The sequence below is a fragment of the Limulus polyphemus genome, unplaced genomic scaffold, assembly GCF_000517525.1.
Source record: "Limulus polyphemus unplaced genomic scaffold, Limulus_polyphemus-2.1.2 Scaffold3887, whole genome shotgun sequence".
Classification (NCBI taxonomy): Eukaryota; Metazoa; Arthropoda; class Merostomata; order Xiphosura; family Limulidae; genus Limulus; species Limulus polyphemus.
This window is the reverse complement of record NW_013669497.1, coordinates 28698-38419: the sequence shown is the minus strand read 5'-3', so window position 1 is coordinate 38419 and position 9722 is coordinate 28698. Positions and strand designations below refer to the sequence as shown.

At 36.4% G+C, this 9722-nt stretch overlaps 1 protein-coding gene across 1 annotated transcript in view; it reads left to right on the top strand.

Annotated features, from left to right (window-relative positions):
* The window catches only part of LOC106470220 (homeobox protein EMX1-like), a 31664-nt gene extending 23089 nt beyond the window's left edge, over nucleotides 1-8575 (top strand). Inside the window, exons 2-3 of the mRNA XM_022398820.1 lie at nucleotides 1191-1354; nucleotides 8278-8575. Coding sequence (XP_022254528.1) covers nucleotides 1191-1354; nucleotides 8278-8505 — 392 coding nt within the window. The 3' untranslated portion in view covers nucleotides 8506-8575. The remainder of the gene's footprint in view (nucleotides 1-1190; nucleotides 1355-8277) is intronic.
* The last annotated feature ends 1147 nt before the right edge of the window (nucleotides 8576-9722 follow it).

The following is a 9722-nucleotide window of genomic DNA, read 5'->3' as shown; positions in this document are numbered from 1 at the left end:
CTCGTGTAGCTTTGCGCGAAATCCATAACAAACAAACAAACAATTCCGTACATCGTAGTACGTAAACTCACGGAGGGAGAAAGAATTTCCTTAAATAATAAAAGGTATATAATAGTGAACTTCGTTTGGATGAAACAAAAAACAATAACGAATCCCCAAACAGTGGAGCGTGTCTAGTCTGCTCTGCTCCAACGTTGCAACAAGCTAGTAGCTATCATTGCCGCTACGATATTACGTGTTGCTTGCTGTTGCTACAACAACAAACGTACTTTGTAAGATTTACTTTCCGATATATTTTCTTCAAGCTGATACATTCTCCAAATTTCTGTCGTTACTTTTATGCATCTGCTTTGGAGGTCCGTGTTTTCCGTTCAGCGGAGCGTTAATTTACTCGATCTCCGGGAATTACAAATTACCTAACGCTTCACAACATTTGTTACGGCGGTTTTGTCTCGTCTGGCGCTCGTCCTAAATTCGGTTGAAGCACTGCGGCTCCACTCCACGGATACGTTAAAATTCTCGGTTCTCTTCGAAAGGGAATCCCAAATCGAGTTCCGTGTCTGTGTCAAGCGAACCGCGACTCGCGCCCAAGCTCGTGGCGGTAAATCGGCGGTGTTATCTCTTACATAGAAAACTTCGTAACGTTATTACTTATTCACACTTAAGTTATGAGGAGCTTGTTACAAGTGTACTGCTTTTAAGCTGTTGTTAAACAAGTAACTCTAATATTAACATGTTAATATTGCCGAGTAGCTTTAACTGGTTTCGTATCATTTTCCGGGCTCTACTTGTAACCTTTTTTTTTTTTTAAAATGTCCCGGATTCGACTAAAAAAATGTCCGGTTTCGACTAATAAATTCTAACGGATTAAAACAAACAACAACTCCGGAACCTATTTCAGGGCATTTTCAATGAGAAATTATAGATTCCATGCTGGAAATACGTTTATGAAAATTTGATCCTGTATTTATATTAATTGCTTCATACTCATGCGCACTGCTGTACTGGATTCCCCTTCAATTGATAACAATATATATATAAGATTTATCTTAATTAGTCAACATTTTCCTGACTCCTTTCTTGCAATCGAGCTGAAATACAGCTATGACTGATTGATAGTAAAGTACGGTTTATTGTTGCCGTATTAACAATGTATTTCGTAATGTAACTAGTTGAAACCTTCGTCACAGGTCCAGATTTTCTACTCCATCCGTTCAGAAAACCGAAGAGGATCCGAACGGCCTTCTCTCCTTCCCAGCTGCTCAAGTTGGAACACGCTTTTGAAAAGAGTCATTACGTGGTTGGAGCTGAGAGGAAACAGTTAGCTCGGAGTCTCGATCTCACAGAAACTCAGGTGAGTTACTAGCTCTGTCTCACAGAAACTCAAGAGAGTTACTAGCTCTGTCTCACTGAAACTCAGTAAAGTTACTAGCTCTGTCTCACTGAAAACTCAATAGAGTTACTAGCTCTGTCTCACTGAAACTCAATAGAGTTACTAGCTCTGTCTCACAGAAACTCAAGAGAGTTACTAGCTCTGTCTCACTGAAACTCAATAGAGTTACTAGCTCTGTCTCACAGAAACTCAGGTGAGTTACTAACTCTGTCTCACAGAAACTCAGATTCAGATTCAGTTAGTTAGTCTAATAGTAAGATAGACTCGTTGAAGTTAATAGTTTAGTATCAAACTGCTGTAACTTAACATAACTAACTCTAAATAAATATAGGGGAACGAATAACAAAATCTGCAGAAACTCGAGTGAGTCGGTATTTAGTTTTACAGAAGTTCTGGTGAGTCGTATTGTTAAATCCACAGTAATTCTGGCAAGATCATCACATACAAAGTTTAAAGACTGACGTACTCAGAATCGTAGTTGTTCAGTGTAGGAACTGAAATTAGAACTTTCAACCCGAACGGCACCAGGTCAGAAATCCCTACGATTCAGGTACACCGATCCGTAGTTTGAACTACTGACCAGAGGAAAGCCGACAGCAGCTCTCGCCAACACAATAGATTTTGTTCAACTCTTTGAATAGGATAACGCAATTGGTAATTTCCTAACGCACCCACAGCCGAAATACAGAGTGTGTTCAATGACTTCACATCTGGCACTCTGAACCTTTCAATCCGCAGCCCTAGTAGGCCACGCTCGGTTTTCCTTAGTGTTACAGACGTATTCTATGAAGCAGTCGGTCTGTATCACAGGCGAATGTTAATGAACCAGAGCTAAGCTATTTTTAAACAATGCAGCTAATTATTGTGTTTCTGCTTTAATGGCTCCAACAGTATTTAATTTTATATGATAAAACACGCTTTATTTTTGCCCACACTCATAGTGATGGGGCTCATTCCCCGTTCCTGAGGTTCACACTCATCTCCCTGATTATCCTAAAGAAATCCCACCAGTGGGAATTGAGGACCGACACCCAGTGAACTTAAATCACTATTGTGTCTACATCTGTATTATATATACGTATGTGTGTTTAATGGACCAAATACGCGTCGCAATTCAGAAAGTTATGGATATTACACTTACTGTCATAGACTCCATTACAATAATTAAATCAAAACTACACATCATCAGGAGTAACTTCTTAATGTTTACATGCATTACTCCATTACAATACTTAAATCAAAGCTATATATCATTAGGATTAACTTATTAATGTTTGGGTGCATTACTCCAGTACAATAATTAAATCAAAACTACACATCACCAGGAGTAACTTCTTAATGTTTGGGTGCATTACTCCATTACAATAATTAAATCAAACCTATATATCACCAGGATTAACTTGTTAATGTTTGGGTGCATTACTCCATTACAATAATGAAATCAAAGCTATATATCATCAGGAGTAAATTGTTAATGTTTGAGTGCATTACTCCAGTACAATTAATTAAATCAAAGCTACACATCACCAGGAGTTTATGGTACTTGAACGACAGTAATGTATTTGTGTCCGTGAAAAAAAAAAAAAAAGAATAGAGGGAAGTTCTAATGTAAGAATTTTACTCCTGATGATGTGAAGCTTTGATTTAATTAATTGTAATGGAGTAATGCACCCAAACATTAACAAGTTACTCCTGATGATGTGTTGCTTTGATTTAATTAATTGTAATGGAGTAATGCAACCAAACATTAACAAGTTACTCCTGATGATGTGAAGCTTTGATTTAATTATTGTAATGGAGTAATGCATGTAAACATTAAGAAGTTACTCCTGTTGATGTGTAGCTTTGATTTAATTAATTGTACTGGAGTAATGCACTCAAACATTAACAAGTTACTCCTGATGATGTGAAGCTTTGATTTAAGTATTGTAATGGAGTAATGCATGTAAACATTAAGAAGTTGTACTGTACAAAAACCCAAACCAAACTTATGGTGTCTTATGAACGTTGTACTGTACAAAAACCCAAACCAAACTTATGGTGTCTTATGAACGTTGTACTGTCCAAAAACCCAAACCAAACAACGTTCATAAGACACGTAACTCATCACGGAATTGTCTGATTGATAGCGAATCGAAACATATGTTTACTTAAACCTGATGTTAACTGAGATCAATGACGTAACAGTTCAACGTTTTCACACGAGACAATTGCTTCCAATAAGAGACATAGGAAGGGTTTGTCATATTATTAAACAAATTGAAAGTTGCAGGTAAAGCTTCTGACTAGTGGTTTTATTTCTTGTAATTAAACTAATTGCAAGTTGCAGACATCAGTTCTGTAAATTCAGTCTTAACGCTGCCACTTGACTCGGAAAATCAGACTTTGTTCGATCCATGAAGAATTTTGTTATTGCTAATGAACTTTAAATAAACTATCAATATTTCGTTTTGAGTTTATTTACTGATTTGTTTAACACGATTTGGATCACATGTATACAAAAAAGTTAACACTATTTGGATCACATGTGCACATAAAATTTAACATGATTTGGATCACATGTATACATAAAAGGTAACACGATTTGGATTACATGTATACATAAAAGTTAACACGATTTGGATCACATGTGCACATAAAACTTTAACACGATTTGGATCACATGTATAAATAAAAGTTTAAGATGATTTGGATCACATGTATAAATAAAAGTTTAAGATGATTTGGATCACATGTATAAATAAAAGTTTAAGATGATTTGGATCACATGTATAAATAAAAGTTTAACATGATTTGGATCGCATGTATACATACAAGTTTAACATGTTTTGGATCACATGTATACATCCAAATCATGTTAAACTTTTATCACATGTATACATAAAAGTTTAACATGATTTGGATCACATGTATACATAAAAGTTTAACATGATTTGGATCACATGTATACATAAAAGTTTAACATGATTTGGATCACATGTATACATAAAAGTTTAACATGATTTGGATCACATGTATAAATAAGAACACTAATCACGGGTTCTTTTAAACAGCCGTGTTTCTGGAATGCATTGAAAACAATGCTCAAGCCTGAGTGATTTCCACCTCCTAAGGAGTCATGCTTGCATTGTTAACAGCTATTAAAGTGTTCCCCTTACGAGCAGTACCAGGAGTAATAAACAGTTTTAGTTTCAACGTCGTGGGGTAACAAAGATTCTATAATACGTAATTACCTGTTCAATCCCGGCAAAATACGCGCACATTTACTGTTTCTAAACCAAGTTATGAAGAACATTCCACAAATATAGTACGGTTCATGACCAGTAAAACGTACCTTAATCACAAGATGTAAGACTAAAGAGAAAGCTGGCGTTGTGAAGTCTCGAGACAGGTGACTATAGGTGTCACGTTCTCGTGCCTCGTGCTTGCTCTATTGTAAACAGCCAAACCCGAAACTTTACTGCAGTTATTACGCAGAATGTGAATTTTTCATAACTTGATTTAGCTATAAAAGTGTACTTAGAGTAATAAATAAAGCCGTGTTTTTTTTAAAAAAAAACAACAACTTCCATAATGCTTTTTGTAAAGTTAGGAGTTTTATTTAAAACAATTAAAGACTTTTATCTCATATAATTAATACCTGAAACCGTCGGTACTTCGTAAAACTCTGTAATTACAGTTTGACGTAAACAAAGACAATTGTTGGTTTCACAAATATTTCACTTATTACGACGATTGTTCGGCCCGGCATGGCCAGGTGGCGCTCGACTCGCATTCTGAGGGTCGCGGGTTCGAATCCCCGTCACACCAAACATGCTCACCCTTTCAGCCGTGGGGGTGTTATAATGTAACGATCAATCCCACTATTCGCTGGTAAAAGAGTAGCCCAAGAGTTGGCGGTGGGTGGTGATGACTAGCTGCCTTCCCTCTAGTCTTACATTGCTAAATTAGGGACGGCTAGCGCAGATAGCCCTCGTGTAGCTTTGCGCGAAATTCAAAACAAACAAGAAAGCTTGTTTTTCTTATCCCTTTTGAAAGTAATGTTGAACACCGAGAGACGCTATAGTAATAATGTTTGTTTGTTTTGATGTTAAGCCCAAAGCTTCATAACGGGCTATCAGTGCTGTTCCCTCAATGGGTATCGAAATCCCGATTTTAGCATTATAGCCACAGGGATAAAGTCACTTGAAAAAAACCACATAAAAATTGAAAAACTAACAAACACGAAATGCTTGTAAACTTAACAAGGCCTAACCTTGTTTAGGAGAAGGGAGGTAAGGTGTTTGAATAAAGAAATATCTTGTAAACTTAACAAGCCCTAACCTTGTTTAGGAGAGGGGGGAGTAAGGTGTTTGAATAAAGAAATATCTTGTAAACTTAACAAGGCCCAACCTTGTTTAGGAGAGGGGGGGAATAAGGTGTTTGAATAAAGAAATCTCTTGTAAACTTAACAAGGCCTAACCTTGTTTAGGAGAGGGGGGAGTAAGGTGTTTAAATAAAGAAATCTCTTGTAAACTTAACAAGGCCTAACCTTGTTTAGGAGAGGGGGGGGGAGTAAGGTGTTTGAAGAAAGAAACCCATCACTAGAAGTGGTTATTGGTCATTAGGGTGACTTTAGCTCTATATGTAGCAGAGATACTTTCTTATGATCTCATTGGATATTCTGGATATTTCATCTGTCAAAGTTTGTTTGCACACCACACGATGTTATGTCATTATTATGGGTTTTCAAAATAACCGTGGATTAAAGGAAAGTTGTTGAAGCTAAACCGTTAATACAGCAGGGTAACCCTGCTGTACAGCATAATTTGATATTTATTATGCAGGTTAACCCTGCTGTACAACATAATTTTATATTTATTATGCAGGGTAACCCTGCTGTACAACATAATTTGATATTTATTATGCACGTAACCCTGCTGTGCAGCATAATTTGATATTTATTATGCACGTAACCCTGCTGTACAACATAATTTGATATTTATTATGCAGGGTAACCATGCTGTACAGCATAATTTGATATTTATTATGCAGGGTAACCCTGCTGTACAGCATAATTTGATATTTATTATCATTAATTCCAACGACTAGTGTCTTTAGTAGAAAACATATTCAGTTAATAAATTTTGTGTTCTAACAAAAACAAACATAAAAAAACGTTATAATTTAGCCAAGTATAATCGTATATTACATACATACATAACCTATTATTATTGTTATACCAATAAATTTTTTGTTTGTTTTGGAATTTTCCTACAAGGCTGTACACGAGCTATCTTTGAATGGTCGTCTCTAATATCGAACTGATAGATTATTGGAAAAGCAGCTAGCCAACAGCGCCCACTACCAACTCTTGGGCCACTACTGTCCAAACAACTAATGGTATTTGACCGTCACTCTTACAGTGCATCCACAGACCTAAAGTACGGAGCGCGTTAAAGTGGCAACGGGACGAGAACCGTGAATTCTATTATTCTCAGTTTGGCACACTAACCACAAGGCCTTGCCGGCCCTATCTCAGTACACCTAGCGTCACCTGGGTTTTATAATCTTTCCTTTCTTTGCATGAAACTGAATATTGAACCTATACAGTGGTATTTGTTTTCATTATGTTATTGTATTAAGACGTTTGTTAAAGTGACACAAAGTAACATGTTGATATTGTTCCTTGTGGAATTTTTACTTTTACATTTTATCGAGTTTCTTTCAAGGCCCGTTAAGGTAGTGTATTTAACATGTTGGTATTGTTCCTTGTGGACTTTTCGTGTCAACATTTCATTGTCGCGTTTGGGTAACTAGTTTTGGTGTCAGAAGAATTCAAAATGTAGACATTGTTTGGAGTGTTACGTTTTGTCCTCGGTTCTTGGGTGCACGGGCCTATAAGTGATCTCATCTCTTGCGGATTTGTTTTTCCCCAGGGTAAAGTTGAGATCTAATTGTCGTCGTCCACGGGGTGTAAAGCGATCGGTCTTGCACGATGGACGACAGACAGTTCACGCCTCAGTCCTAGCAACGCGGGTGGGCTCTGCTCAGCTTATCTGCTCCCATCACTATCTTGGTCAGGAGATGGACAACTAAGCAGATAACGGAGGAAAGATTTGGATCAACCAGTTGGATCCTTAACCCTTGTTGGTGAGGAATTCGCACAAACGTCAGGCATTTATTTCTTCCCAAGAAGAATACAGTGAGAAAACAACATTTGATACCATCATCAACGTTCAAGGTTGCCAAGTCAGTCTGTTGTGTCACTGTTTACGGTGACCAGAGCCTTCTTCTGGGACCACGAACGAAACCACAATATCAATTACTTAGTAAATAGGCTAGGGTCGTTTTACTCTCAAATCAAGTGGCCATATCGTGCCACAAATTTAGGGTAAATATACTCTATTAGGAAAGAATGCCCTCCCCCTTCCACCACCACCAGTGGCTCAACTGTAAGACTGTAGGCTTATGATGCTAAAAAGTGAGCTTCAATACCCGTAGTAGACACAACACAGGTAGTCCATTGTGTATAACTAGGTTATAGTTGTTGTACCGTGATGTCATCAGGTTAACCTGATGAATCATTGTGGCTATAAATATTATAAGCTGTGTATACGATAACAAACCGGTGTTTCATTGGGACACTTCCGTTAGTTAATTAACATTTGTATGGACAGGTGTCGCTATACTCTTGAGCCGTAATCTCAAAAGGTGAGGGGCTATTTTATAATCTGAAAGTAAAATTTTATTGAATTATTCTCACACTTGAAAGTGTTACTCAGATTTTATCACGTTCCTTAAATTTCAGAATGTTCTATCAGTTTCTTTTTTTTTTTCTGTTTAGATCAACTTATTCTGTTATTCCACTTTTTACCGTCTATTTCTCACTCTATTCTCACCAGGTGAAAGTGTGGTTTCAAAACAGAAGGACGAAATACAAACGCCAGAAGCAGGAAGAAGAACAAACAGGCAAACATCAACAGGAACAGTCATCTTCACGTAGCTCAGAACCATCTGAAGACGTAACGGCTGCACACACCAGGTCCACAAAATCACGAGAGTCTCCAAACTTGGACTCTGACCACTCTTTTGATCCTGATCTTCTACCATCCTCTTCGCCTTCTAGGTGACTGGAGATGTTTCCTATACATGTGTTATAAACCTCCTCTTGTTATATAAAAAACTCCAGAGTGTCCAATGTTTTCCTCCAGTGTTCAAACGCGTCACGTACTGAAATAAACTTGAATGACTTGACCACTTCTTTGACTGAAAGGCAATCATATCGTATGGACGTTACTTGTAACCTTTATTAACTGCAGTGCTATTGTGGTACTATTATACACCAATAGAAAAATCCAATATGGCGGATGACTAGTTTCCGGTCTGTATATATATATATATACATATATATATGTGTGTGTGTGTGTGTAATAAAAAGCGCCCTACAGACTTATCATGATGTCCTTCGCAAAATTTAATGTGTATTAAACATCTTATATGTAAGTTGATGTTTACAGACTTACTGTTTTGGAGTTTATTTACATATTAGGAGTTATTTTTGGTTGTCGTAATCCAACAGGAATCTCATTTATCATCCAAGTTATTCGTAACTTTGTATTTTTTTTATGACAGAATTAAGTATAGCAATGTGTTATAGCTTTATTTACTACTTTTTTTTTCTGTATCAGATCCTTGCCCATAGATGGCGGAAGTAATTTCAGTAAACCTATAATACCTTCACAAAACATGGTTGTTATGTATGCTGTAAACCCATTATTGTGCAATGAAACAAAATATCAGAAAATGATTAACTTTTTGTTCTTGAAACTGTGAATGAAAATCAATAAAAAACATAGTAACAATAAATCCGTTTTATTCATTTGAATTCACAACGAATTCTATCAGTTCTATCATTAATGATTAAACTGAAATAGGTATCCCCAGTAGACTTGAATAACTTTAAATACACGTTTACTTAGTAAAAAACATTAATGATAGAACTGATTAAACTGAAATAACAATTTAAAATTGATTTGAATAAACATATTACTGAATAAATCATTAGTATATCTAAGTTGAGATAAACAGTCAGTATGTGTTACGTATTCAATATATAATTAAAGAATTAACGCATTGGATTTTAGGGCTAAGCTATAGAACAGATTGTATGTGCTCTGTTCACCGTGAGGGACTCGAACTCAGGATTTTAAATCAGGAAACGTACCACCGACCTACCACTGGAGGAATTAATTAATATAAATATGATGATGTAAGTTTAGGCCTAACAATTTAGCTAGTATAATCATATAAATATGATGATGTAAATTTAGGCCTAACAGTTTTGCTA